Source organism: Drosophila subobscura, chromosome E, assembly GCF_008121235.1.
Source record: "Drosophila subobscura isolate 14011-0131.10 chromosome E, UCBerk_Dsub_1.0, whole genome shotgun sequence".
NCBI lineage: Eukaryota > Metazoa > Arthropoda > Insecta > Diptera > Drosophilidae > Drosophila > Drosophila subobscura.
Genome location: NC_048531.1, coordinates 11,094,576 through 11,120,182, shown reverse-complemented (window position 1 = coordinate 11,120,182; position 25,607 = coordinate 11,094,576). Strand labels below are relative to the sequence as shown.

General features: G+C 49.3%; 12 protein-coding genes and 3 non-coding genes across 16 annotated transcripts in view; 6 read left to right on the top strand and 9 right to left on the bottom strand.

Moving 5' to 3' along the window:
* Positions 1–1,625, top strand: part of LOC117891736 (flocculation protein FLO11) — a 33,686-nt gene extending 32,061 nt beyond the window's left edge. Inside the window, exons 6-9 of the mRNA XM_034797330.1 lie at positions 28–343; positions 407–537; positions 599–766; positions 828–1,625. Of these exons, the coding sequence (XP_034653221.1) occupies positions 28–343; positions 407–537; positions 599–766; positions 828–1,166 (954 nt within the window). The 3' untranslated portion in view covers positions 1,167–1,625. The remainder of the gene's footprint in view (positions 1–27; positions 344–406; positions 538–598; positions 767–827) is intronic.
* Positions 1,626–1,715: 90 nt separating this feature from the next.
* On the bottom strand, positions 1,716–1,788 carry Trnaf-gaa. Its single transcript has one exon. It is a non-coding gene; the product is annotated as a tRNA-Phe (tRNA).
* A 251-nt stretch (positions 1,789–2,039) lies between these two features.
* On the bottom strand, positions 2,040–2,112 carry Trnaf-gaa. Its single transcript has one exon. It is a non-coding gene; the product is annotated as a tRNA-Phe (tRNA).
* A 158-nt stretch (positions 2,113–2,270) lies between these two features.
* On the bottom strand, positions 2,271–2,343 carry Trnaf-gaa. Its single transcript has one exon. It is a non-coding gene; the product is annotated as a tRNA-Phe (tRNA).
* Positions 2,344–3,717: 1,374 nt separating this feature from the next.
* On the bottom strand, positions 3,718–13,393 carry LOC117891737 (E3 ubiquitin-protein ligase Smurf1). The gene is made up of 8 exons (XM_034797331.1): positions 12,696–13,393; positions 12,077–12,520; positions 11,964–12,002; positions 7,242–7,478; positions 4,839–7,173; positions 4,574–4,773; positions 4,344–4,507; positions 3,718–4,261 (listed from the first exon to the last, which is right to left on the bottom strand). Exons 2-8 carry the CDS (start codon positions 12,129–12,131, stop codon positions 3,977–3,979), a joined length of 3,315 nt encoding a protein of 1,104 aa, XP_034653222.1. The 5' UTR covers positions 12,132–12,520; positions 12,696–13,393; the 3' UTR covers positions 3,718–3,976.
* On the top strand, positions 7,536–7,923 carry LOC117891739. Its single transcript, XM_034797334.1, has one exon. It carries the CDS (start codon positions 7,650–7,652, stop codon positions 7,881–7,883), a length of 234 nt encoding a protein of 77 aa, XP_034653225.1. The 5' UTR covers positions 7,536–7,649; the 3' UTR covers positions 7,884–7,923.
* Positions 7,992–8,258, top strand: LOC117891740. Its single transcript, XM_034797335.1, has one exon. The coding sequence runs from the start codon at positions 8,034–8,036 to the stop codon at positions 8,205–8,207; it is 174 nt and encodes a 57-aa protein (XP_034653226.1). The 5' UTR covers positions 7,992–8,033; the 3' UTR covers positions 8,208–8,258.
* On the bottom strand, positions 9,038–10,972 carry LOC117892475 (NADH dehydrogenase [ubiquinone] flavoprotein 1, mitochondrial). The gene is made up of 3 exons (XM_034798727.1): positions 10,739–10,972; positions 10,652–10,685; positions 9,038–10,570 (listed from the first exon to the last, which is right to left on the bottom strand). The coding sequence occupies exons 1-3, from the start codon at positions 10,970–10,972 to the stop codon at positions 9,081–9,083; spliced, it is 1,758 nt and encodes a 585-aa protein (XP_034654618.1). The 3' UTR covers positions 9,038–9,080.
* Positions 13,394–13,653: 260 nt separating the features above from the next.
* LOC117891335 lies at positions 13,654–14,328 on the top strand. Its single transcript, XM_034796755.1, has 2 exons — positions 13,654–14,122; positions 14,177–14,328. Exons 1-2 carry the CDS (start codon positions 13,733–13,735, stop codon positions 14,255–14,257), a joined length of 471 nt encoding a protein of 156 aa, XP_034652646.1. The 5' UTR covers positions 13,654–13,732; the 3' UTR covers positions 14,258–14,328.
* Positions 14,254–15,227, bottom strand: LOC117891333 (methylosome subunit pICln). The gene is made up of 2 exons (XM_034796753.1): positions 15,030–15,227; positions 14,254–14,948 (listed from the first exon to the last, which is right to left on the bottom strand). Exons 1-2 carry the CDS (start codon positions 15,146–15,148, stop codon positions 14,396–14,398), a joined length of 672 nt encoding a protein of 223 aa, XP_034652644.1. The 5' UTR covers positions 15,149–15,227; the 3' UTR covers positions 14,254–14,395.
* Positions 15,228–15,472: 245 nt separating this feature from the next.
* Positions 15,473–19,073, bottom strand: LOC117890162 (DNA-directed RNA polymerase III subunit RPC2). The gene is made up of 2 exons (XM_034794858.1): positions 18,133–19,073; positions 15,473–18,072 (listed from the first exon to the last, which is right to left on the bottom strand). The coding sequence occupies exons 1-2, from the start codon at positions 19,013–19,015 to the stop codon at positions 15,542–15,544; spliced, it is 3,414 nt and encodes a 1,137-aa protein (XP_034650749.1). The 5' UTR covers positions 19,016–19,073; the 3' UTR covers positions 15,473–15,541.
* Positions 19,074–19,203: 130 nt separating this feature from the next.
* LOC117890171 (GTP-binding protein 128up) lies at positions 19,204–20,700 on the bottom strand. The gene is made up of 4 exons (XM_034794870.1): positions 20,538–20,700; positions 20,335–20,455; positions 19,439–20,279; positions 19,204–19,382 (listed from the first exon to the last, which is right to left on the bottom strand). Exons 1-4 carry the CDS (start codon positions 20,577–20,579, stop codon positions 19,280–19,282), a joined length of 1,107 nt encoding a protein of 368 aa, XP_034650761.1. The 5' UTR covers positions 20,580–20,700; the 3' UTR covers positions 19,204–19,279.
* On the top strand, positions 20,578–21,739 carry LOC117892759. The gene is made up of 4 exons (XM_034799184.1): positions 20,578–20,592; positions 20,853–21,318; positions 21,386–21,508; positions 21,566–21,739. The coding sequence occupies exons 1-4, from the start codon at positions 20,578–20,580 to the stop codon at positions 21,718–21,720; spliced, it is 759 nt and encodes a 252-aa protein (XP_034655075.1). The 3' UTR covers positions 21,721–21,739.
* LOC117890167 (protein kinase C-binding protein 1) lies at positions 21,726–25,497 on the bottom strand. The gene is made up of 4 exons (XM_034794865.1): positions 25,367–25,497; positions 23,799–23,909; positions 22,684–23,735; positions 21,726–22,624 (listed from the first exon to the last, which is right to left on the bottom strand). The coding sequence occupies exons 2-4, from the start codon at positions 23,899–23,901 to the stop codon at positions 21,947–21,949; spliced, it is 1,833 nt and encodes a 610-aa protein (XP_034650756.1). The 5' UTR covers positions 23,902–23,909; positions 25,367–25,497; the 3' UTR covers positions 21,726–21,946.
* On the top strand, positions 24,040–25,461 carry LOC117890169 (zinc finger and BTB domain-containing protein 41). Of its 2 annotated transcripts, none has more exons than XM_034794867.1 (2): positions 24,040–24,458; positions 24,512–25,461. In XM_034794867.1, exons 1-2 carry the CDS (start codon positions 24,075–24,077, stop codon positions 25,433–25,435), a joined length of 1,308 nt encoding a protein of 435 aa, XP_034650758.1. In that variant the 5' UTR covers positions 24,040–24,074; the 3' UTR covers positions 25,436–25,461. The 2 variants fall into 2 exon arrangements, with proteins under 2 accessions (XP_034650758.1, XP_034650759.1); XM_034794868.1 differs by having other exon boundaries at positions 24,041–24,458; positions 24,515–25,461.
* Positions 25,498–25,607: the final 110 nt, after the last annotated feature.

Here is a 25,607-nt window from a genome sequence, read left to right as displayed (position 1 = left end):
TGCTTTCCGTTTTCCTTTCCTTTTCAGCTGAATGAAGTCTACTCCAGCGCCGATCAGCTGAACAAATGGTACAAGAAGGTGCGCATCGATAGCTTCAGCAAGGGCAGTGTGCTGGTCGACTATTACGTGGAGCTGGCCAACATAACGGAGGATGTGGACACGCAGGAGATCCGGCAGCTGTTCCACGATGCGCTGACCAAACCAGTGGCCCCAGCACTGCCCGACAAGGATGCCCAGGAGAATGAGACGGACAGCGTGTCCGGGCCGCAGGAGGAGCAACTAGTCACGGCCAGCTATCAGATGGGCAAGTACATCATTGATCCAGTGGCCACCGATTTCAGTGGTAAGTAGATGGGACATGTAGGCGCTCTAGACACCAGCTAATCCCTTCCTTCGTTTGCTTTAGTCATAGCCAAGAATGTCAACACAAATGTGGAGTTTGCCGAGGAGGATCTGCTCATTCCCCAGTGGGCCATTGTCGTGATAGTGATTGGAGTTGGATCGCTTGTGTTTATCATCATCTTTGGCGTCACAGTGGTAAGTCGTAGCTTTGGTTCTTCCTGTTGTTCTCCACTACAACTTGTGGCCACACTTTCAGCTGCTTAATCGTCAGAAGAGGGCCAAGAAGACGCCGATTCCGCTGACCAATGACATGCTGAACGAGCTGAAAGTCAATCACATGGGTGGAGCGGATAACTATGGTGTGGATGACTTCTACAACATTGATGATCCCTGGAACGATACCAAGCAACCGATTAAGCCGAAGGTATGTCTAATCATGTCAAAATATTATATTTATATTTATTCTTTCAATTGTTCCATTGCAGCGCTTTACCAATTCCATGCATGGCAGCAACAGCTCCAACATTTACGACAGCTGGCGCTCCACCCGTCATCCGCACAGCAATGCCGACTATTTCTATGACCAGCAGCCGACGTACTCGCAGAAGGGCGACTCCCTGAAGAGGCCGCATCATGGCCACCATCAGTATCCCGCCCATACCCATCAGCAGCCACAGCACCAGCAACAGCATCCGCAGCAGCAGCATCAGCAGGCGTATGGCCACCAATATCCGGATGCCTTTGCCGATGCCCACCAGATGTACAGCTATAACAATCATGCAAGTCGGACGCGCTATTCCCGCGACTACGATCCCGATTTCTAGTTAAGCCACCGACCACACCACACCACACCCATCCACGCACTAGCTTTAGTAACATGCGAACGATTTTGTGTTGTGGTGTAACTTTATAGCCTAAAGTATCATAGTATGTACTTACATATAATGCTATTGTTTATGCTCGTATTTATCGTACAGTACGCGTACTCTCTGCTGGCTTGCCTCAAAAGTTGTCCCGCTTTTCTGTACCCACAGCCAGAGGTATTCTTAATGGAGCTGCTATCTGTATCTGGATGCGATGCACTCCGGTAAAGCTATTATAGATATACAGAATAGAACTTGGGGTCGTATCCCTGGAAAATAAATAGTCATGCACTCTTAGTTAATCCTAGCTCGTAACTAAATAGTAAACTAAATATATTATCCATAGAATGTATTATTTAATGTACTGGCGGCTTGCTACTAATAATGTCTAAATTTAGGCAAATAAATAAATCTTTAAAATCAATTAGAGCATAAATTTGGAATCACATTTTGCGTTCCAAAATAATGTACGAAATACAATTGACTGCAAAAAATAACAAAAAGTAGAATTGCCGAAACCCGGGATTGAACCGGGGACCTTTAGATCTTCAGTCTAACGCTCTCCCAACTGAGCTATTTCGGCGGATGCATGTTTTGTGTCCAATGGCGTTGTTCACATAAGCACTAGTTGTTTATAGTTTTGCAGTTTTACAACACCGCATCAGAACGAGCTTAATTTACGCGGACAAATAACAATCAAAATTATTGTTCTTGACTGCGAAGCTAATATTATTTTTGCAAGCATTTTCATTGACCAAAAATCAATGCAAGTTTTGATAAAAAGAACGAAAATACAGAACTAAAAACATTTTATCTATAAAAAAAAGTTCATATTGCCGAAACCCGGGATTGAACCGGGGACCTTTAGATCTTCAGTCTAACGCTCTCCCAACTGAGCTATTTCGGCAGATGCTGAACTGTTGCCAAATGACCAATTTCGGATTCGCTACTTTCTTTAAGTGTTTTTCAAATATATTCTGTTACATAGTTATAAAATGTACTACATATGTACAATGCAAAATTCAAATGTCGATAAAATATTCTAAAAACAAAAAAGGTCTTCATTGCCGAAACCCGGGATTGAACCGGGGACCTTTAGATCTTCAGTCTAACGCTCTCCCAACTGAGCTATTTCGGCAGTTATGCTTTCCTTGACTAAAGTTGGCTTTTGCCAACCCACGCATTGGGGGCGCGCCTGTCAGAACTTTTCACATTAAGGGCTATCAAAATTCAACGTTTCAATAAAAAATACATGGTTTATAAGGCTCAATCTCATTTATTTATTAATCCCTTTTGTTTATCGGAGCAGAGTCCTTGTCAATGTTTGTAGGGTTTCTGTTTCTGCCTCAGAACTCTTAGTGGTTCACATCCTAGAGCTCGCTAAAGCTAAAAGTTAACGATCAATTTGTGTTGTATCTTGTTTAGGGCTAAGTTCTATATTAAATCAGTGGATTTCACATATGCAATACACATTTCGGGCTGTAAGGTGGGTGGGCTGAGGAATTGGGGCTAGGAAGGCTCTGGGGCTGGGGTCTCTTAAATAACTACCAATTGTTTCGCTTCAATTAAAGATTAAAGACAGTTAAAAATTTTCACTAATATCACCTTCTAAAAATTTGTCCAATTCGTTTCGTTAAAAAACTGATGTAAATATGTACTTGTCTATATGTATGCGATTTGATCCGTAATTGATCCGTTTTTTGATTTTGGCGTAAATGGCGAACCGAACCGGTCGAAACGAAACGAATTATCAATTAAAATCAAAAGCAACGTATAATGTAATTGAATTTAAATAATTTGCATTTATTTAAAAAATATCTAAATTACGAATTGAGTAATTTTTCAAGTGTTTTGTTTTGTCATCGTATCGTGTTTTCAATACTTATAAAAAATAATGCGGTGTGTGTGTGTGTGTGTGTGGGTGTGTGGGTGTCTATGAGCATGTTGTGTGTTGTGTAGTGCGGAGTGGGGTCGGGTGTGTATTGTGTATTTAAGGACAATTTAAACAATAATTAAAAACTTAGCAGTGATTTCTCGATTGGTTTTTATAAATGTACAAAATGTAACTAATAAACATCAAAAATATATATTAAACTGAACAAAAGCACAGAGAATTGCCGGTCCAATGCCTACAATTAATTAAAATTTGTTTTTAATGCCTAATTATCAACTATGATATATGTATGTATGTATAATCAATGTATAATATTTGTATGTATAATTGGTTTCGCAATATTTTAAACTACAATTTATAACATGCGCCGCGACGTAAACGAACAAATGCCCTGTGGGGGGAGGGGAGGGGAGGGGAGGTTGATTATGCCGATGATGGACAGACGATACAAATACAGATGTTTATATAATATATAAACGCTTTATGGGAGGAAGGGAGGAAGGAAGGTGTGTGTGGGGTGTATATATATTATATATATATAAATGTATATGTATATATGCACTTGGTAACTATGTATAAGATGAGAGAGAGTCCCGTACATGCTCGCTAAATAATTGATTTGATTTCCAACTGCAAAATGCGCAGCGCACACACGATTAAACATCAACAAACAGAAAATCAAATGGTAAAAAAACAGTTATTTATAATTAGCAGGGATCAAGGTCCCTAGAATTTTGATATACGCGTCCTCATCGCATGTGCCTTTGTGTATATGGTATATGGTATATGTATGTGTATATTTATTTATTGGTGCCTATGTATTTGCATATGCGTGGATCGGGTGTGTGGGGGGATGTTTCTATCGATCGTTTGGTCCCTACTCCACGGCAAAGCCACAGGTCTCCTCCACCGCTTGGGTTAGCTTATCGCAGAGCAGCTGATAGTTCTCGTACGGCGGCAGATCGATCCGATTGAAGCAAGTGTGCGCCTTGGGCAGGTTCTGTGTGGGCACGTCGACGGTGAGGTGAATGGTGAACAGGCGTGGCCCCACTGCACCCGTGGATCCCTGCAGCGCACGGAATCCCTGCAACGGCACCCGCGACGAACCCGTCACAAACTGCAGCAGACGTGCTCTCATCTCAGAGCTGTACGACTCGACCACCTGAATGGGTGCGGCGACACACAATAAATACAATTTTGATTAGAAAATCGAAAGGTAAGGTGATTGAGTTATCATTTCGCACCTGCCAGAACCACAGCACTTGCGTCGTCTCGTTCGTGCAGTGCTTCAGTCTCGTATTGTTGCGCCAATCGTTGACATCGATGCTCGAGATGCCCCCAATGACCAATTCCAGTTCCCGCTCATCAAACGGTCGCAGCAGATGGCTGGGTATCAGCTCACAGAAGCCTGCAAAAGAGATTCAGTCGGTACGATTACTATCAATCTCTGGGGAGAGAATCATTTAATACAGACCTTTCTGCAGTGCCAGAAACTGCTGCTCGATGCCGCGCATGAAGCGATAGTTCACATAGAGCTTAACGTACTCGCGCTTGTTCTCCTCGGTGACGGGTATGGCGGCGCCGCCGGGCTTCAGTTCGTGCACCACCAGAGCCCCAAAGCTATTGTTTTCCACGCTGAATGTCGACTCGATGATGCCGCTAATGTTGCTCTCCCTGCAAAACGAATAAAGACAGGAAAGGTTAACGATAAATCAAGACAGAGTAAGGACTGATCTTACAGCATCCAGGTAAGGCTGCGGTGCAGCTCCGGATCGACGCCCTCGATGTCGCCCAGCGTGATGGGTTTGTTCAGCAGCTGCTTGTAGAAGGGCGTGGTGAAGCCCCCGTCGAGGCAATGGCCGTGGAACACGGCAATGCCCAGGGTGCGGCCCACAAAGTGAAAGTAGGAGAGATGGTCCGGATTCACGCCCGAGTCGGGATTGATCTGCAACGTGTAGTGGTCGTCGCGACTGTACTGAAACAGGCCGTACTGCGGGTTGAGCATCTCGCGGGAGAGCAGATGCAGCCACTCGCGGGCCACGCCGCCATAGTCCAGTCCCTCCTCGCCCTTGAACTTGACCATCAGGCGCTTGCGCATATCCTTGGCCCGCATCTTCATTATCAGTCTATAGCTCTCCTCGAAAATCTCGTTGCGCGACACCTCCAGCCGGCAGTGGCCGGACTGCGGCTGCATCGTCTGCAGCTCGGTGCGCAGGGCGCGTAGTTTTCCGACCAGATCCCGGCGATACTTTGGCAGCAGGTCAGCACCTTCGAGCAGGCCCTGCGGCAGCCCTTCCGGACAAATGCGATGCGGGGTGTTCGTTATCGTTGTCGCTGTCGTGTGTGCTGTCGTAGAACCTGCTCCTCCTGCCGCTGCTGTTGTTGGTGCAGGCGCAGGGCCAGGTGTAGCCGGCTGATTGGATGCAGACGTGGGATTTGGCGAGGACGTGGCAGCCGCCGTCGCTGCTGCTGCTGTCGTAGGTGGTGTGGCAGCGCCAGGAGCTGCTGCTCCAGTTGGCGGCACAGGTCCCCGTCGAATCAGCTGCAGGAGACTCCCACTGAGCCGCGGATCCGTGAACTGTGTGGTGCGGTTGTTGTGGTCCACAAAGTAGACCCGCCCGGAGGCCGTTTTCCTCTGCTCCCAGCCACTGGGCAGGGGACCAATCGAGTCCAGCGGCAGATGCTGTGTGTCAAAGTCGCGCGGTATTCGTGGATCGTGCCACGTGGACACGCCCGTGGGTATGTGATAGAAGTACACCTGGCCCTGTTGCGTGGTGCGCATCTCGTAGCCGGAGGGCAGGTCGAGGAAGGGACGCGCCGCCTGATTGGCAGCTGCAATGGCGGCCGATGCCAGTCTCTGTCCAGATCCTCCTCCTCCGCCTCCTGCAGCACTGCCACCGTTGCGCGTGCCGCGCGAGGAGCGACGCCGTGTGGAGGACTCATCGCCACCCTGCTGCCGGGAGCTGCGACGCTGCGAACGCTGGCCAGGGGTCGTTGCAGTGTAGGATCTACCACCCCCTCCTGGCTGGCTGTTTGCATTCGGACTGTGAACTGTGTTGCCGTTGGCCGCGGGCGTAACTGCCGGCGCTGGGGATGTGGCTGCATTCGTTGCGGGTGGACTCTGGCTCTGGCTCTGATTGTGCCTGGGTGGCGTCGTTGTCGCTGTCGTTGTCGTTGCTGTCGTTGCTGATGTCTCCTCCTGTGTCCAGCCATTGCTGGCGCTTTGTGGCTGTGCCGCCTGGAAGCTTCCATTTCCACCACTGCCACTCCCTGGTGCTGTCCCACTTTGAGCATTTCCGTTCACATAGTTCTGCTGGCCCGTGGGCGATGTGGAGGTGCCCTCGACGGGTGTATGGGAGCTATGGCCATGGCCGTGGCCATTTGTTTGATGCTTTGGCGTTTTAACATGATTCACGTGATTGTCATTGTTGCTGTGGATGCGACCCGTTCCCGCCGACGTTGTCGTTGTCGTGCTGCTTGTGGGCGTGGCCGGTTCGTTGCCGCTGCGCGCCTCCAAGGTGCGACCGCCTGTGGTGGTCGTGGAGGAGGATTTCTTGCCAGGTGTGGTGGCGATTGAGGCCATGGGAGTCGTGGGACTGGTGTTCTCCTTGCCCACGCTGGACAGGATCTCCGTGGAGTGACGTCGCTCGTCCGACCCCGTCAAAGACGTCTCTCGATTCCGATTGCCGCCATTCAGCAGATTGGTGCAGGTCGTGGAGCGCGTAGGACCCGCCGGCGCCTGGCCATTTCCGTGGCTGTTGTTGCCATTGTGATGCCGCTGCTGCGGTGAGGTGCCGCCGCCCGGCTGTCGGGGTCTGTCCCATTGTGTGGATTTTGTGGCATGATTCACATAGTAGATGCGTCCGTTGTCCGTGCGCCGTTCTTCCCAGCCCTCGGGCAGGCTGTCCTCCGAAGAGTCCTCCTCGGAGGGTCCCCGCACATCGCCGCTGGGCCCCACAATGGCCAGGGGATTGCCACTGCTGGGGCCATCCTTCGACAGCAGCGATATAATAATTTGTCCACGCACCAGCTCATCGTCGTCCGGCGATAGTTTGCCCAGATCCAAGCGTTGAACTGAAAGCACAAACAATTATCAAATCAGCAACAAAGCGAGAGAGGGATAGGGCTTGAGGGATACTTACATCCTGCACCTTTGAGGCTTTGAATGGTGAAGGCGGGTATCCGCACACAGCCCAGGAAGCCGCTGCCTTTGCGTATCTTTCGCTGATTCCACACGGTTATGGTGATGGCATCGGCCAGGCCCAGGAACAGGTCGTAGTGAGCATTCCATTTGGGGTCCAGCGAGGACTTGCTTATCTCCGTCGAGTACACCTGACCCGTGCCATCCACCTGGACCTTGGCAAAGGGATCGGGGAGGCCTGCAAACAGCAACAAATAATTGTCAATGATTAGCAAACAATTCAAGCAATCTGCATTGTAAATAATGTGATATAAATGGTGGGCTTGCGTGCCTCAAAATCGGAATGGAAAGCAGATATCGAGAGTGTTGCATCTAATCATCCCAATGGGGGAAATAGTTCCTCTTCAGCATGCATCGCTTCAAGTTTGTGGTGTTTCTGCTGCTGCTGGTAGTTCTGCAGGTTTACACATATCCCCACAAACATCCTGGCTTCACGCAGCGTCTGCAGATCAATCCACTTTGCCTTGAACTCCAGCAGAGGACAACGCCAGGAATAATCTTCTCCCCTTTGGAGGAGACCACAACAGAGGCAGAGCTTGATCATGTGGGGCAGCTGCAGACGCAGCAGAAGTTCCCCTTGTGATTGTAAGTGATTCCCCTCGATGCCAGAACCCCAGGGGTTATCGCTATCAAACGCGGGGCCATCCCCCACCCAGTGATCGGAATCGTGTATAAAAGCAGAAACATTCATCAGTTTGGAGCATCATTCTACAATCTTCCTACCGTCTACAAAATGTCTACCAACTGGCTGCATCTGCTGGGCTTTCTGGTGGCCCTGTTCCTAGCCCTGGCCACAGGAGGAGAAGCTTCACCTTTCGACTCGAATCGCTTCCGAGCACGGACACAGCCCCGACAAGGATCCATGCCGCAAATACCCACCACACCGCCATTCAATCCCTACGGATGAGGAAAACTAATGTGAAAATAAATCAATTAAATATGAATCTAAACAATTAAATATCTGTGCAGATCGGTGGGTGGAAGATTGGGGCCAAGTGTGTCATTTAGTCAAGGCAACTATCAGCCAATCTCTGCTATCAAATCAAGCACCGTCCCACCCGCTGTTGCTGTCGTTGCTTATCGTCCCACAGCCGATAGTGTGCCCCGCACCGAAGTCTTGACAAATTAAGCGCACGAGCAGCATTCCGAGGGAATTAAACAATTAGGAAACTACTTGTACGACTCATAAATATCGCAGAACTAAGGCCAATGGATCCATCTGCTGACTCAGTTCGTAAGTAAATAAAAGCACAGCCAATGGCTGACTCCTTTAAGGAGTCCCCAGAGCCTCTCCTTTGTGGCTCGTGTAATTTGAGTCTCGTGTCTCCCCCACCCTTGATGTCCGTTGCTGTTGTCGCCACACAGCTGCTCCGATTGATTTCATGCCACAGAGAACACAAACAGTCGAGTCGTGTAGCCTTTTGGATGGATACCCTTTTCAGGCTTCGACTCAGGGTAACCCGTTTGGGGAAAAGCAACTCTCTCGATGGCTGAAGAGCGCGAAATGTAAAAAGTAAGCGAAGCTTTCGAGACTGGCGTCGGGCCAACTGTCTTGTCAAATTTGCAACCCTTTTTCCGCTTTACGCTACGTGGCACAGTTCCCCATTGAAGAGCAGGAAGTTGCACGACTGGCTGCACTTTCACTCGCCGCTGAGGTGGGGGGCAGGCGTGGCAGGCAGCCTAGCATGAAGTTTGTGCCGTGTGCCGTATGCCGTGTGTCGTCGCCTCTTTATTGGATTATTATAAAACAAAAGAAATGGAATAATGAGCGGCGTGACAATTAGGAAGCGGCTGCCGGTGCTGCTGCTGCATCGCAGGCTGCACGCTCTTTGATGCGCTGCTCGATGAGCGGACGAAAGTGACGAATGAGGCCTTGGGGCGGCCAGGAGGCTCCGTCGCCCAGGGCGCAAATGGTGTGGCCTTCGATCTGCTTGGTGATCTCCCAGAGCATGTCGATCTCCTCGACTCTGGCCTGACCGGTCACGAAGCGCTGCATGATGAGGTTCACCCAGTGGAGGCCCTCGCGGCAGGGTGTGCACTGGCCGCAGCTCTCGTGCTTGTAGAAGGCGGCCAGGCGGGCGATGGCCTTGATGATGTCCGTCTGCTTGCTCATCACAATGATGGCGCCGGTGCCCATGGAGGAGCGCACGGCCATGAGCCCGTCGTAGTCGTGGATGGCCTTGCTGGCGTCCTCCTTGGGAATGCAGGGCGTGGACGAGCCGCCCGGTATAATGGCCAGCAGATTGTCCCATCCACCGATGACGCCGCCGGCGTGCCGTTCAATGATCTCACGCGTGGGCATCGACAGCTCCTCCTCGACGGTGCAGGGTCGCTCCACGTGGCCAGAGATGTTGAAGAGCTTCGTGCCCGAGTTGCGGGTGCGCCCGAAGCTGGCGAACCAGTTGCCGCCGCGGCGACAGATGGTGGGAGACACCGCCACCGTCTCCACATTTGTCACCGTCGAGGGGCAGCCAAAGGCTCCGATATCCGCCGGGAAGGGGGGCTTGTTGCGCGGCTTGCCCGCCTTTCCCTCCAAGGATTCGATCAACGATGTCTCCTCGCCGCACACGTAGGCACCGGCTCCCCGGTGCACATACAAATCGAACTCGAAGCCGGAGCCACAAGCGTTCGGCCCGAGGTAGCCAGCCTTGTAGGCCTCCAGGATGGCGTACTGCAGGTTGCATGCCTCGTTGTAGAACTCTCCCCGAATGTAGATGTATCCGGTGTTGGCACCCATCGCACGACCAGCTATCAGGCAGCCCTCCACCAGCTTGTGCGGATCGTGGCGCAGGATCTCGCGATCCTTGCAGGTGCCCGGCTCCCCCTCATCCGCGTTGACCAGCAGAAACTTGGGCCTGCCATCCGGTGGCTTGTCCATGAACGACCACTTGAGGCCGCTCGGGAAGCCGGCACCGCCGCGGCCGCGCAGCCCAGAGGTCTTCAGCTCGTTGATGATCCACAGATGACCCTGCTCCAGGATCTGCTTGGTGTTGTACCAGTCGCCGCGCTTCATGGCGGCCTTCAGGCGCCAGTCGTGGCGACCGTACAGATTGGTAAAGATGCGATCCGCATCGGCCAGTGGGCCAAATGTTTTCTTTGTCTGTGGCGGGGGTGTGCCCGGTGGTGGTTTACTGGGTGGAGGAGGTCCTGCCTTGCGGGGAGGTACACTTTTGAGGCTCCTGGCCCAGCTGGACCTTTTGCTTTCTGTGCCACAGCAGGCCAAGTCCCTGCCATGCGTCCGCGCGTCTCCCTCTCCACCTTTTTGGCAGCCTTATGAAGCACCTCCTCCAGCCGGTCGTCTTCGGTCTCCAGCAGCATCTGGTTGACGGGAAATGTGGACGTGCGTGTGACCGACTTCACTGGGAAGTGGGTGAGAGGCTTCAATCTGCTCAACTCATATTTCTTTTTCGTATCATTGACGATTAGAGCTTTCCTTACTTTCTTCTTAATCAAATCGACCAAATGCTTCGCTCTATGCTCCTCCTCATCCTCAACGGGGAATTTTAGTGGCGTTGGTGGGGGCTTCTGGAATGGAAATTTAGTGCTTTCCTTTGGCTTTCCGCTGGGACTACTGCCTTCTTTGGGCGAGCCCTTTCCATCTGCCAGTGCTCTGATCAGCGAAATCTTGCAATTTTTGGACAGCTGCTGGCGCAGCAGCAGTAAAGATATCATTTTCCAGTTGCTATCTGTACCGGGGGGAGGAATTAACTATTTTGATAAGCAAAAGCCAAGGGTTGCTGTGCCTGGGGGTCAATAGAAAACCCCATTCAAATCGATTAGTCACAGGGGCCGTAGTGTCAGTATTCGGGTAGGGATCTATTTATAACGAAAAGCTTCAAGTAAAAACCCGTAAGGTACCATTTTCCAAGGTTTCTCCCACTGATGACAGTGCAGGCGTCAGGCAGTGGGCCCCATAAAGTGTTCGAGTATATTCAGAGCTCAAATCTAATCAGAAACCGTCGATAAAACAAAAGTATGGCAGAAACAAAAAGAGTTCCCCGCCTCGAATGTAAGCCAAGAGCAGCAGCAGCAGCAGCAGAGAGAGACACTGGACACGGGGGGTTCCACATTGAAATTATCAGGGCTACAATCCCATCTTTGGGATCGTATGCTTACATATAATATATATTTTAGGCAGTTGTTGGGCAATGCTCAGAGCGTGATTTAAGTGCAGCGATGTGTAAAACAAAAAATGTGGACAAGAAACGAGAGGGAGCGAAAATAATAAATAACAAAAAAAGTGGGAAAGAAAAATGTATGCCTCGTGCCCCTGCGTGAGTGTGTTTGTGTGTGTGAGTGTGTGTTCGAGTGAGCCCGCAATGAAAGCAAATTAGTAATAATCACTTTTGTTATATCTAAACAGAAAATATATGGAAAAAAAGAGCTCAGATATGGCACAACGATACAGACAGACACACATTCGGGCATTCACACATTTTATTTGTTGGGGGGAGGAGCAAAGGCAAAGGTAGTGCCGCAATTTGTGGAAAAATGAAAGTAGACAAAAGGAAGTGCTAAATTTAGCAATACTTCATTTCATATGCATAAATTCGTAGCTGATCGGAAAGAGTGGATGGGGAAAATATTTCCTAGTGGAAATATGATTTTGGAGCACGCGAATAACTTGCCCACTTAAGTGCCACATCAAAAAGGAAATACTCACGAAATAAATCCTTGCGAGCCAAGTTGCGAGCACACAATACTGTAAAATGGGGAAAAGGGTGAATGTTTAGAGCAAAGTTGGGAGATCGTATTAAATGCATTTTTTGTACTTACTCGTTATTCGAACTTTGTGTGTACCATTGCGACGTGGATAGTCCAATTTATTCATAATTTCCGACTTTTAATTGGTATTGTTGCGCCTTTGTAAATATACGTGCATTTATTTTGTATGCCGATTAATTATTTATACGACAATTAGACGGCGACCAAGCAGCATGTTTGTTTCTCTAGCTGCTGCTGCTGCTGCTGGTTTTGGCGAAGGGAGGAGTGGGAGGTGATGGTAGTGGTGGAGGTGGACGCAGCAAGAAATAATTTCATTGCCGAAGGTAGCTGCTGTCTCTCCCTCTGCTGTTGCTGCTGTTGCAGTTCTTGTTGCTGTTTTCGATAGCCTTGACGCTGGCTGTGGTTGTTGTTGTTGCAGCTGCAGTTGCGGTTTTGTGTCATTGTATGCACACACACATAAGCATGCTAACACCGATTTGTTAGTTACAAAAAAAACTGCAATAGAACAGTATCGAAAAAAGGTTATTTTATCAATATTTTCGCCATTGCACCAACAATTTTGATAACGCCCGTTCATCACCTCTCTCTTCTTTTGCTCCAGCAAGACGAGACAGGTGACAGGTAGGGCTGGGCTTGCAGGTAGCCAACTAAAATATGCACGAGAACTCACCCGAAATTGTTTTGCTGCTTTGCTGTTACCGTTGCTGTTGCTGCTGCTGCTTTGAAAACAATTCACACGCACATGTCTCGCTCACTCACGTACGCACACACACACAAGCACACCGACGCCCTTCTCTTGCAAGGCAAGGGAACTGAGGCTTTACTTTATTATGTGTTTCATAAATTGTATTAAATTAAATTCCACTAGGCGTTTAATTAACTTTAATTTAGCTTCTGCTCTTGTATGGGTGCGCCTCGCATTTGCATTCGTATTTGTACGGGCGTGTGTGTGTGTATGTTGCAAAAATTTGCAATAATAATCAATTGAGGCAAATTTGGTGGCTCGAATCACTTTAAATTTATTATAAACTATACACATGTGCTTATATGTACGCTCGTCTATATGTAGTGTGCTCTATTTCAGCGCGATTGCAATAAATATTCTTTCGCTTTACGCACGGCGAATGCGAGCAACGGAAGGCAGCCGACGACCGACGGAGGTACGGAAGGGAGCAAAACCACGAGAATTTATTATAAAGCGCGTGCTATGCTTATTCAGCTATTCGTTATGGGTTTTCACTTTTTGATTAGTTAAACTACATTATTAACTGCCCTCTCCGTTGCTTTTGCGCACGTTTATAAACTAATGTATCGCAGAAATTAGTTCTACGAACGCCATTTTTGTTGGTGTGTTTCAGTGGTGGTAAACGTATTTCATCATACAGAAACCTTGTTGAGCACTTGTCATCACTGTTGACAATTCAGCACTTTAATAGCTAATTCTAGCTATGTCCAAACTATGAACTCTCGACCTAATTAATCTGCATAAAATTGTACAATGAAGCATCCACAAGATTATTTAAGTATACAAAATAATATAATTTGTTGAATAAGTTTCAATAGTTTTGTTAAACGAGTTGGCTGTTTTTCCTATAAAAACAGCTATTTTCCGACTGTGCCGACTTACAACACTTGCAGGGCAGCGTTTTGGCGGCATTGTATTGTTTATAATTTAGTTTATTTCACAAATCCCATCCTGTTTCCATAATGTCAATTACTTTGGATTTCAATGGAAAGAACTTGGCTAAAAGCAAAACTCTGAATCTGCACTATTTGCCAGCTAAAGTAAATGGCGATGGCAACGCAAATGTGGAGACGTACTTCAACAATTACACACGTGAAGCGCCCGAGTACGGATCGGGGGTAGTGACCAATGCCTTGCGCGGCTACCCGTTGGTGGGCCATCGAATACAAGTGCCCGAAGGCTACAAGGGGATAGTCCTGCAGGAGACGGAGAAGCCTTTGAGCGAGTCTACAGACCGTCAATTGCGTCTCACTGGTGTTTTTGATGAGTTCACCTACTGGAACTACGATAAAGTCCCATCAAATGGCGATCCTTACAGACAGGCTTTGCTCATGGCAGATGTGGCCCAGGCGGTAAGGTACATGAGTCTCCACTGTAACAAATATATATTCTAAAATATATTTTAGCTATCCGAACCCATTAGCGAGGAGGATTTGGACGCCGAAATTAAAAGAAATCGGGAAAGCAAAAAGGAAAACAGTTCTTAGCTCTTTAGCGCGCTTATAGCGTTTATTATATAATATTCCAAAAGCTAATCAAATATAATCTTAACATTTCATACACTTTAGTCTTAAATTTATATAAGATTCCAAATATAAATACGGAGTTTAGTATCTGTGTTAGGTTTATTCATCGGCGTCCTCGAAGCGCTCATCGTCGTCGTCCAGGGTCAAGTTCTGCATGCCTCCGACTTCGCCCCCGTTGCGGCCAAGTGTTAGAGCATCGTCGGCCATGTCCTGGTCCTCCAGGACCATTCCTCCAGCATCTTCCATGGGGTCGCTGTCCTCCGAATTGCTGTCAGCCGAGTCCGGATGCAGGGCCTGGCAAGTAGTCATGGCGCGGTACATCGTATCGACTGTATGTATATCCTCGGGCAGCAGCCAGCACTCTGTAACTTCCTCAAACTGTTCGTCGACAGCATCCTCAAAGTTCTCATCGTCTTCATCGTGCTCGTCGCTGCCATTGCCTTCGTCAACGTCTGCCTCTACCCCACCACCGTTCTGCCCGTTGACAATGGGTTGCTGCGGATTTCCCCCATACACGCCATTCCACTCCACTTTGTGGTCCAGCATGAAATAAATGCACTTCCTTGGATTCGAAGAAATCCCATGAAGGCTCACTTGCTTCCACTCGATTGATATGCCGTCGGGTAGGTCGCTTGGTTGAAAAGAGAGGGAACTGAAAAGAGCAGAGAGCCGAGACAATAACAATTGTAGACGCCGGCATTTTGGCGATGCGAGCATTTTTCGACCGACTCACTTTTGGGCTATGTAAATTGTGCCTTCGCCCACAATATTGTCGCCCATCTTGAGCTTGATATTGTTGGCCGTGTACAGCAGTCCATGTTCCGGCGCGGAAACTGGCGTTATTAATACCATTTTTATGCGCAAATATAAAATTATTATTTTTTTTTTTGGTAATTAATCGCTACAGCGAACTAGGGATGGTCGCACGTCGATGAATCCGCATGGACCAGGTACTCAGTGTTGCCAATTTAGCCAATTTCCAACTAGATCTAGCGCTTTTCCATTGCCAAATGCGGGATGCCATATTATGTGCCTTGGATACCCTGTTTTCATAAATTATTATTAAAATTATGTTTTCCTAGCTTCTCTTAAACATTATCTTATCTTAGAATTGAACCTCTTCTATTTTTTAAAATTGAATTATTTCGTTGAAATAGCATTAAAACGGAGACTGTATTTTCTGTACTCATTGCAGCCAAAGAGGACAAAAACATTTTATTTATACATAAATTCAGCGTCCATCTGTTAGTAGTCCTCCAGTATCATCTTGGGCACCACATTCATGCTGGTCAGCTCCTGGAAGAGCAGCTTGCAGGCATACGGCATGGATATCTTGGAGACGTGAGCCGACGACTGACAGAAGTGGCACCAGGAGCAGTAGGCCAGGCGGCCACAGGTGCGACACACATCCACCTCAAAGGCGTCTGACGAAATCATTAGACGCTCCATAATCAGCATGCTGGCGCCGTACGAGATGAGGCAGTCGCGCTCCATTTCGCCAAGGCGCAGGCCGCCTTCCCTACTCCTGCCCTGGGTGGGCTGTCGTGTGAGCACGGCCTTGGGACCCCTCGCCCTGGCGTGCATTTTGTCCTGGACCATGTGCTTCAGCTTCTGATAGTAGACCGGGCCGGAGTAGATGTACGCCTGCAGGGGAGCTCCAGTGATGCCCGAGTAGAAGAAGTCCTTGCCCATGTAGTTGAAGCCGTGCCGCTCCAGCTCCGCCTGAATGTCGCCCACCTTTGAGCCGCCAAATGCCGTGCCGTAGTGGAACTTGCCCTCGAGTACTCCGGCCTTGCCGCCGAGCAGTTCCAGCGTCTTGCCCACTGTCATGCGGGAGGGGAAGCCGTGGGGGTTCATGATCATGTCCGGACAAATTCCAGAATCATTGTAGGGCATGTCCTCCTGGTCCACAATGAGCCCCGTCACACCCTTCTGTCCGTGCCGCGAGCTGAACTTGTCCCCAATCTCCGGGATGCGCGTCTGTCGCAGAAGGATCTTGATGAGGAAGTCCTCTTCCGAGTTGGCAGAGACCATCACCCGCTCGACATAGCTGGGCTCGGGCCCCTTGTAGCTGATGGGCACCGCTGTGTAGGGCACCTGGGTCGACTGACCCTCCAATGGATTGAGCGACGTCACCGCCGGCATCTCCTTGTTGATCATAATCTGCTTGTTTTGGATCTGCTCGCCCGGTGCCACAATGCCGTCCGTGTCCAGGACATCGTGCTTGAAGATCACCTTGTTGGTGAGGGCATCCTTCACGGGACCCATGATCCGGTCAAAGGTCTGGTTGGCATAACGCTTCACCGTGCACTTGGAATTCTTGTACACCAGACAGCGTCCATAGCCCCGATCAATGGAGGCCTTGTTCAGGATCAACGCATCCTCGATGTCGTAGCCCGAGTAACTCATCACGGCCACAGTGGCGTTCTGTCCGGCCGGCAGCTTGTCAAAGTTTGTCAGCTCAATGGTCTTGGTCTTGACCATTGGCGCCTGGGGATAGACCAGGTTGTACATCAGCGAGTCGATGCGATTCTTTTGATTGTAGCCAATCATGCCCATGGCCTGCTTGCCCATGGCGCATTGATAGGTGTTCCTGGGGCTCTGGTTATGATGCGGATAAGGCACAAGTCCCGCACACACGCCCAGCAGCGTGAATGGCTCAATCTCCAGGTGGGTGGTGCCCTCCTCTATGTGCTCCTCGTTCCACGCAATAAACGAGTCGTTCTCCTCGTTCACATCCAGATACTCGATGAGGCCATCCAAGAGGAAATCGTCAAACTTGCGCACGCCCCGCTCCAGGTCGTCTAGATGGAATTGTTTAACCCGCGGACGGCGATTCTCCACAATGATGTACGGACGACACAGGCGTCCGCCATCGGTGTGTATGTAGATGCACCGCTGGGTGTAGGATGTGTGCACGGACACAAAGCTGCCCATGCGGCCTTTCCTGCGCATGTAGCGAAGATTCCGCACCAAATGCTTGTGATTCAGCGTGAGGCCGAGCACATTGCCGTTGATGAACACCAGATAGACATACGGATTGTTGATGGGATTGCCGCTCACTTCCCGTATGTCCTCGACACCGGCGTTGAATGCCAAAATCATCACCGGACGCTCCTCCACCTCCGTCGTGATGTGCGTCATCAGTGCCAGATTCTTGACCAAGCCACAGGCCTCGCCCTCAGGCGTGTCCGACGGACAGAGCATGCCCCACTGACTCGGCTGCAACGATCTGGGACCGGACACCTTCCTCGTCTTCTCGAACTGCGAATTCACCCGCGTCATCATGCCCAGAGCGGAGATATAGCTGAGGCGCGACAGCACCTGGGTGACGCCAGCTCGCTCCATTTTGAAGCGCTTGATGGTCCAGTTGCCCGAGCTGATGGCCGACTCCAGGCCGGCGGTAATCTGTGCCGCCCTCATATGCTTCACCACATCGAACTGCGCCGCCTTCACCTTGGGTATGTTCTTGTCCGCAATCATTTTCAGCTCCCAGTTCATGCGCTTGAACAGATCCTCGAACATCAGCGAAATGAGGGAGCCAGCCAGCTCCAAACGCTTGTTGCCATAATAGTCGCGATCGTCGAAGAGCGTCTTGTCCAGCTCGGCGGCCATCACGCGTCGCACCATCATGGACACGTAGATGGCCTTCATTTGGAAGTTGAAGTTGTCCACGGGAACGTGCGCAAGGATCGTGGTGAGCAGCAGCTCACGCGCCTCTTCTGCGGGTGTCTTTGTGGTGGCGCTCTGGAAGCGCTTCACCACCAGCTTGGAGCCTGAAGAATGTGGAAATTAGACAGCTACTTTCGCAGTAAACAGCATGAGGATGCACTCACCCATGTAGTCCAGAGCCCGCTGCTGGGTATAAACCTTCAAGTTGAAGGCCTCCAGCAGGGAGGCACCGAAACGATTCTGTGACTTTGCGTCTATGCCAATGTGCGCCATAATTTCCTGGTCGGAGACAATGCCCAACGCCTTGAAGATGACCACAATGGGTATATCGTCCGTCATGGAGTTGTGTTTCATGTAGTAGCGTCCGTGCTTGCTCAGCACCAGAGTTCGGGACTTCTTCTCGTGGGTGGAGGACGTCACCTGGCACTGGACGACGCCGTTGAAGTCCTCGGTTAACATTTTGTTCCACGACAACTGCTCCTGGATGAGTATCACCTTCTCCTGGCCACGCACCACAAAGTAACCGCCCGGATCCAGCGGACACTCGTTCAGTTTGGACAATTCAAATTCCGACTTGCCGGTCAGCACGCAATTGGAGCACCTCAACATGAGCGGCATCCTGCCGATGAGCAGGTTGTTCCTCTTGATGCGCTGCGTGCCGCGAGTGTACTCAATGTCCACGGTAATGGGCGACGAGTAGGTGGTGTCCCTCAGGCGGCACTCGTGCGGCGTGGTCGCCTTGGTTATGTTGTAGCCATCGTCGATGTCGGGCTTGCCCACCCGCACATCCAAGTACTTCAGGTAGAAGAGGGGGTCGGCTCCGCTGGTGACGAGCTCGTTGGCACGCACTATCTTCTTGATGTCCACATTGATAAAGTGATTGAAGGAGTCAATGTGCTGCCTGACGAGGCCCTTCACCTGTAGGAACGCCGGCAGTAACTTCCACTTTTCCTCCAGCGGCTTGATGGGTGTCGCCCATTCCTTGCTGTCTCCTGGGTCCCAGACATTAGCCTCGATAAGGGACTCGCCTTTCTTTAGCTCCACCATCTAAGCAATGCGTTATTTACTTTATTGAAATTGTACAATCAAAAATAAACAAAACGGCATGCACGATGCGTTGGTGTTGGAAAACGCTATTCATAATCAGATGCGCTTAACAGAACACCCTTCGCACTGGACTTAACAGACCAATGTTAAGTTGCCTCGAGAGTCAAATCCAAAATAAGTTCAATAAATTACAGCATATTCGTTTTTTATTTTCAAATGCAAAACTGCAAGCAAACATAATAAATATGTAAACAACACGAAGCTCTAAACCTTTTTCACAATCTGCACCACGTCTTCATCGTTGAGTACGTGCTCAATGCCCACCTTCTGCGGCTGGTGCTTCACCGAAGAGCCCCAAACGAGCGCACTAAAAATAAAAGAATATTTCCATGAAAAATTCCCATACATTAGATTTGCACTCACTATTTAAACTCCTTGACTATGGTGCGATGCAGCTTGTTGCAAAAGTCTTCGATGCTGGTCCGCTCGTTGTGGAGAACCACGGGCGAATTGTAGTCTGGCAGTTGTCCCTTGGGCTTGGTGTAAATACGAATCAGCCGCAGATACTCCCACATCAGCTCGAGCAAGTCGTCAAAGTTCCAGTGGTGATGCGCCGAAATTGGCACACAATGCGGAATCTTGTAAATGACGTCCAGTTCCTCAATGGAGATCTGATCAATCTTGTTCAGCAGATAGATACACGGTATATAGATACGGTTGCCCTCAATAACATCGATCAGGTCGTCGCTAGTGGCATCGTATCGCAGCGTAATATCCGCATTGTGTATCTTGTATTCGGAGAGGATCGTCTTGACCAGATCCGTGTCCAGCTCCGATTGAGTGACCATTGAGTTGAGATTGATGCCGCCCTTGTCCTTCCGTTTGTAGTAAATGTTTGGTGGCTTCTTGTTCAGCCGAATGCCAAAGCCCTCCAATTCATGCTCCAACAGCTTCTTGTGGCCTAACGGCTTGAGGCAATCCAGGACCATGAAGATTAGATTGCATGTGCGGGCCACGGCAATCACCTGACGACCACGACCCTTGCCATCCTTGGCTCCCTCGATGATACCGGGCAAATCGAGCAACTGGATCTTCGCTCCTTTGTACTTGATGCATCCAGGCACCGTCGTCAGGGTTGTGAATTCGTAGGCGGCCACCTCCGAGTACACTCCGGCTAAATTCGAAAGCAGCGTCGACTTTCCCACCGAAGGAAAGCCGACGAACCCGACTCTTGCATCTCCCGTTTTGGCCACCTCAAAGCCGGCTAGAAGAGATTACCAATTAGTTGTATATTGAAATGATGACGCGTGTCGACGTACCTTCTCCAGTGCCACCGCCGCCTCCTTTGGGCGAGATCAGCTCCCGTCGAAGCTTGGCCAGCTTGGCCTTTAGCAGACCCAGATGCGCCGATGTCGCCTTGTTCTTCTGCGTGCGTGCCATCTGTGCAGAGGGGGACGGGGACGGGAAGAGACCCAGACAGGTTAGTTTTGTTTCGTTCTGTGTTGATTGTGGCTCCGCTTACCTCCGACTCGATGGCCGAGATTTTCTCCAGAATCGTACTCATGGCTGCGTCTCAGGTAAATACAGTGTGATCAAAGAACTGTTTTATTATCAAATATGCATGTAAAAAAATATAATAACTTGGCACTCGCGTGGACAGCGGGAGTGACAGTGTTGGAAAGGACAGCAAGTCGGCATGATGTTTTCCAGCACCAAGAGTCACCTATCGATGTATCGCTAGCATCTATGTATTTCTACAAATCTACAAGCGATCCGTTGAAATGTTCAGCAAGGGTAAATTTATTATAATTAAAGCAGTCCCTGGACAATTATTAAGTATATTTCGTTAAAAGGAAAACCAAAGACATCGCTGCTTAATAGCCAAGCGAAGTTCAAGAGCCAGCTTGGAAATAATGCGTCCCTTTTGAATCGCAGCTTTACAACTGCCGCAGAACTTTCTCGCGCAACTGGCAGCCAGCTCCGGCAGACAAAGCTAACGGTATGCCCGAAGGATAAAAAACTGAAATATGAAGGGTTCGTAGAAGAGGTTCCCCGAGTTAGGGCGTCGCATGAATTTGTTTATATGCCACCACCGAAGCTGCAACCGAAACCGCTGTGCGTTGCATCCAAATCCAAAGCCACCGCCGCAACCATCAAAATGGAGCACATGGCAATGGCAGAGCCGCCAGCCTCGCCCATGACCAAGCCGGGTCGCGATTTGCTAAGCCTAGTGGGGCGCGTGGACTTCTGTCTGAACAGCCACAAACTGTATCCCGATTTGAATGCCATCTGGAACGTATATGGTGGGGCTTAATATAATTTAAAAGCCTTTAGCCTTTATTATACATTAAATCGTCGCACATTTCATAGGTAAACTGGTGCGCGTTATCAAAGGAAAGAAGAGTGAGCACACCCTGCTGGTTCGCAGTGAAGGACCCATCTTGCAAGGCATTTACTACGATTTCGATGGCGATATGAAACCATTGTCCACGGGCAAGCTTAACCACTTGTTGCCACATATTTTTTCTTTATCCATGATCTGCTTTTCAGGTTGCGCTGTCCATCTGGTTGGCCGTTTCGTTGGCGGAAATCGGCTGCAGACGTTTAGGATCAATGAGGTAAGTGATATGGACTGGGAGCAGCAATTCATGCGCATAGAAAATGTGACTAGATATATTTTAATGCAAAATCAAGCACACAAGTAATTTTACGCCGCAAGACTCTTGGACCCGGAGGCACTTCTTCAACGCCTCTCGACAGGTCTAGCATCTTAACCATAATTTATTCATCTTTAAATATATACATACATAACTAAAAGTCTCCATTAGATATACACTTTCAGGTAGATTAGCTCTCAGGAAATACTAATAAAGTCAAAAAAAATAATTAAAGCGTTTCTGACGCAGTTTTCATACTTTACTGTTCCATACTTCAGCGTTCTGCCGTGCACTTACGCTGGTGACGTTTTTTGTGCCGGCGCTGACAATCTTCGCTGCAATAGGACGCATTGAAGCAGCAGTCTAACTTCGCTTCCTGCAGACATTTCTGGCACCAGCGCTTGCGCTTGATTTCGGCAATACTCTTTCTCATTGAGTCGAGTTCTTCATTGCTTTTCAAAAGCTGATTTTCGCAAATACTTAGCTTTGATTTCAAGTCTTCAAGCTCATTCCTTTCCTCATTTCTACCCGCGAGCCGAGCCGACATCGAACACCGACGCTGTGGCATCACACGCGTGGGTGCTGGAGTGGTTGCACTAATTTTTCGAATTTTTCCACTAACGCCTGGCGTGGAACGACGCGCACGCTTGCCTGGAGTCGCAGTGGTTGTAGGCTCCAGGCAATGGGACAGAGCTTTATCGATGGCTTCTTTGGTGTCGGCGGGATTTGCGTGAAAGCTGAAGAGATCGGGCGATAATTTGGCCAGCAAAGTATGGCACGTCAACTCTTTCATGGCGGCGGCCATGCCTTTAGACATCTTAGCTTTCTGCTTAAATGGCACATAACCCTCTATCGGAATAATATCCTTTTCCAAGACGGATGCACGCAAATGGTATGTGCCAAAAAAGCGCACATCGTATTTAATCGGCGTTTTCGATGACACGCTAATCACCTATAAAGAAAAAGAGGCTGTCATACCTTGTCAATTAATACTTCATTACTACTACTTACCTTGGCTGGCCAGTGGGGCGAGCCGGCTTGCTTGGCAAACACCACTTCATGGCGCTGAAGGCAGGGCTTGGCAAACCACATGCTGCACTCCGTCTGGTTGGAATTGCGGAAACAATCCGGACAACGTCGGATTTCCCGTATATCGTGCGTGACATCGCGCAACAGCCAGCGTGTGTCCTTGTACTCCCTTGCCGTGGGGCCAAAGAAGACGCCAATGTTGTGCTGCAGGTCGAGCAAATCGACAAGGAACTCCGTCAAGTACTCGTACTTCTGGCCCTCAATGCTACGCTCAATGTCCGCCTGGCCGAGCGTGTTTGTCTTGAAGAGAATGCGCCTCACCAGCGCTCTATCGCGATTGTTGTAATGCTTGGTCATGTACTTGTCCACATCTGCGGTCAGCCAACTCTGGTGCTTGTTCCATGAGTAGCGAAGCAAGCAACTGAGCTCTTCCCTGTCCAAATGCGGCGGGTGGCGGATCCTTGCCTGCGTCATCAGACGACAGGCTGTGCACTTCTCCAGATCGCTAGACGAATCCGGCTCTATAATCGGTGGCTCAGTCTTAATCTTTGACTTCCGCTGACGCGCTGCTGGCTTCTCGCTGACAAAGGACACGTCATTATCGTCCCAATATGGACTCTCGCACTTCACAGATGGCAAGGGGTAAATAGGGCTGGTGTTGATGTTGCTATTGTGGTCCAGCTGGTGGTTCTCCATCGAGAGGGCCGCCTCTGTCTGCTCCTCTTGGCTGGCAGTCTCGACGTCAGTGTCCGATTCATTCGGTGGGAATCTATACGACTGGCCCTTGTCCGAGGGCACACCGTACGTTGGTTTTTCCGGATGTTTGCGCTGACAGCTTTCGTGGAAGGAGCGCGAACACGATTTGCAGCCCCTTAGTGCGCCAGGCAGGTTGCACTCGTAGCAATATCTGTCCGTCAATGAGGTGGGAATCGATTTCAGTTTCTGGCAAAAGGACACAGCCTTCTGCATGCCTTTCCCTTGGACCACCAAAATACTCATGTTTATGGCATACTCCAGAGCCAGGCTCTGTTCGTCTGTGCAAAGATTTTTATTAATAAACAGTGTAAATTCCGAAGCGAATGCTTTTCGCTGCTTACCAGATTTCAGCGATCCAAGCATAGTATGCTTAGGAATTTGTGCTCCATTCCTAAGCAGATTCATCCATTTGCGTATATATTCAGGCGGGAATGGATGTGACATCTCGCAATCTAAGCCGGGTAAATAAATACAACTTTTGTTGAAAAATTTTGCCAAATGAACGACCCAAATGAGCCTGAATCAGTTCTTTGCGTTTCTAAACTATCGATACTATCGATGAGCATTACATTTGTTTTGCAATTTGTTTACTGACACTGTTTTAAAATGAAAAAATTATGAATTCTCCGTGTTACACAAACAAAAACAACTATGTGGAAAGTGCCCGGGTATATTTGAAGCAGGACGCCACATGCACAATTGTAATAAAATGCTGCCTTTGCAGTGCCGGCGCATTTACTGGCGCCGGATGGGAAGCGTTCATGACACATTTAAGACGCCAGCACACAGCTGCCATCGAGTTCGACGGCGATGATAGCGAAATTCAGGACGAAGTAGAACTAGAAATGGCAAATCTAAAGGATGCCCAAGATAATAGCGCATCAGAAAGTGAGGAGGAGCACGTACAGGTCTTTACAAACGTGGAGTTTCTCGATGAATCGGACGAAAATGAACTGTGCCGCGGATCGGAGAGAGAAGAGGAAAGCGAAAGCAGCCAAGCTGTAGGTAGTAATGTCTGCTGGCGTACAATTGATTAATTATATTTAAATTCTAGCAGAACTACGTCCTAAACACGCCCCAGAAACCCTTCTACAGTCTGCTTCGAACGAGTCCAGAGATAATCCATTATTTCATAGATCTTCTAGAACAGCACACACATCTGTGGCAATCCCACAAGGGGCTGTTCAGAAAGGAGCGCCTGGAGAGTGCCCAACGGGTTTCGGATGCGATGGCCCAACGTTTCGGTTTCTCGCTTCTGCCGCAGGTGGTCTGCACGAGCTCCCGATCTCTCAGTGCCTGGTTCGAGCGTCAGTTCGCCAGTAAGGTACGCAGCCAGAGCTGGTACTGTCGCTATCCCGCCTACTACGACAGACTCGTCCAGTTCATGCCCACCAACCACATTACAGTCATTGTATGCGACGAGTGCAGGCGTAGTTTCCTCAACGAATACCAACTGGAGGTGCACAAGTACAGAGTGCACAGCGGCCAGAATCCCAACGTCTGTAGTGTGTGCAACAAGGGATTCGGCTGTGCCTCCAAGCTGCTGGAGCATCGGGCCCGTTACCACTTCAAGCCAGTGGAGTGGCAGTGCAAGCTGTGCTCCTACAACGCTCCCTCCAAGTGGGAATACCAGCAACACCTCACCGTGCACTCCGGCCAGCGAAACTACACGTGCGAAGTGTGCGGCCAGTCGTACAAGAGCACGTCTGCCCTCGCAGTGCACCGGCGGACACACTCACAGCCCCGCCTAGCATGTCCTCACTGCCAGAAACACTTTCGCGAGAATTCTATTCTCAAAAAACACATTAAGAGGGTTCACAAACGCGAAAATTCTAGAAACTACGCTTGCCGCGTGTGCTGGAGAAGATTTCAAACCGTAGAGGTATTAAAATTGCACGAACAAACTCACGTAAATTTTCAGCACAACGAACTTGATGCCGATGCGGATGACCCAGAAATAGTCTCGGATATTGAATAAATGTTTGATTGAAATTTAAACACTAACTCGTTTCACACTACGAATTCTTGGTGCATAACTGAATAACTTTTTATTTCACTACCTGTGCTTCAACTCAATTTCCAAACACAAATGTAATGAATGACTTCAAAATGTTCAAATGTAAAAAGCAAACTCGATAACAGCCTACTAT

Excerpts from the sequence above, each read along its gene's own strand:
- LOC117890162 (XM_034794858.1), bottom strand. The coding sequence starts at position 19,015 with ATGGTGGAGCTAAAGAAAGGCGAGTCCCTTATCGAGGCTAATGTCTGG. Across the intron at positions 18,073-18,132 it reads GCGGGCTCTGGACTACATGG|GCTCCAAGCTGGTGGTGAAG; the intron begins GTGAGTGCATCC and ends CACATTCTTCAG.
- LOC117891333 (XM_034796753.1), bottom strand. The coding sequence starts at position 15,148 with ATGGTATTAATAACGCCAGTTTCCGCGCCGGAACATGGACTGCTGTAC. Across the intron at positions 14,949-15,029 it reads ACAATTTACATAGCCCAAAA|TTCCCTCTCTTTTCAACCAA; the intron begins GTGAGTCGGTCG and ends TGCTCTTTTCAG.
- LOC117892759 (XM_034799184.1), top strand. Across the intron at positions 21,319-21,385 it reads TGCCATCTGGAACGTATATG|GTAAACTGGTGCGCGTTATC; the intron begins GTGGGGCTTAAT and ends CACATTTCATAG. Across the intron at positions 21,509-21,565 it reads TATGAAACCATTGTCCACGG|GTTGCGCTGTCCATCTGGTT; the intron begins GCAAGCTTAACC and ends TCTGCTTTTCAG.
- LOC117890169 (XM_034794867.1), top strand. The coding sequence starts at position 24,075 with ATGAATTCTCCGTGTTACACAAACAAAAACAACTATGTGGAAAGTGCC. Across the intron at positions 24,459-24,511 it reads AAAGCGAAAGCAGCCAAGCT|CAGAACTACGTCCTAAACAC; the intron begins GTAGGTAGTAAT and ends TTTAAATTCTAG.
- LOC117891740 (XM_034797335.1), top strand. The coding sequence starts at position 8,034 with ATGTCTACCAACTGGCTGCATCTGCTGGGCTTTCTGGTGGCCCTGTTC.
- LOC117891335 (XM_034796755.1), top strand. The coding sequence starts at position 13,733 with ATGTCAATTACTTTGGATTTCAATGGAAAGAACTTGGCTAAAAGCAAA. Across the intron at positions 14,123-14,176 it reads TGGCAGATGTGGCCCAGGCG|CTATCCGAACCCATTAGCGA; the intron begins GTAAGGTACATG and ends AATATATTTTAG.
- LOC117892475 (XM_034798727.1), bottom strand. The coding sequence starts at position 10,972 with ATGATATCTTTACTGCTGCTGCGCCAGCAGCTGTCCAAAAATTGCAAG. Across the intron at positions 10,686-10,738 it reads TCGATTTGATTAAGAAGAAA|ATTGAAGCCTCTCACCCACT; the intron begins GTAAGGAAAGCT and ends TGAGTTGAGCAG. Across the intron at positions 10,571-10,651 it reads CCCACTTCCCAGTGAAGTCG|GCTGCCAAAAAGGTGGAGAG; the intron begins GTCACACGCACG and ends GTGCTTCATAAG.
- LOC117891737 (XM_034797331.1), bottom strand. The coding sequence starts at position 12,131 with ATGAATAAATTGGACTATCCACGTCGCAATGGTACACACAAAGTTCGA. Across the intron at positions 4,508-4,573 it reads GTTTCTGGCACTGCAGAAAG|GCTTCTGTGAGCTGATACCC; the intron begins GTCTGTATTAAA and ends TCTCTTTTGCAG. Across the intron at positions 4,262-4,343 it reads AAGTGCTGTGGTTCTGGCAG|GTGGTCGAGTCGTACAGCTC; the intron begins GTGCGAAATGAT and ends GCACCCATTCAG.
- LOC117890167 (XM_034794865.1), bottom strand. The coding sequence starts at position 23,901 with ATGTCACATCCATTCCCGCCTGAATATATACGCAAATGGATGAATCTG. Across the intron at positions 23,736-23,798 it reads GCTTGGATCGCTGAAATCTG|ACGAACAGAGCCTGGCTCTG; the intron begins GTAAGCAGCGAA and ends ATCTTTGCACAG. Across the intron at positions 22,625-22,683 it reads CGCCCCACTGGCCAGCCAAG|GTGATTAGCGTGTCATCGAA; the intron begins GTAAGTAGTAGT and ends TTTTCTTTATAG.
- LOC117890171 (XM_034794870.1), bottom strand. The coding sequence starts at position 20,579 with ATGAGTACGATTCTGGAGAAAATCTCGGCCATCGAGTCGGAG. Across the intron at positions 20,456-20,537 it reads TCTCGGCCATCGAGTCGGAG|ATGGCACGCACGCAGAAGAA; the intron begins GTAAGCGGAGCC and ends CCCTCTGCACAG. Across the intron at positions 19,383-19,438 it reads ATAGTCAAGGAGTTTAAATA|TGCGCTCGTTTGGGGCTCTT; the intron begins GTGAGTGCAAAT and ends TTTTATTTTTAG.
- LOC117891739 (XM_034797334.1), top strand. The coding sequence starts at position 7,650 with ATGCATCGCTTCAAGTTTGTGGTGTTTCTGCTGCTGCTGGTAGTTCTG.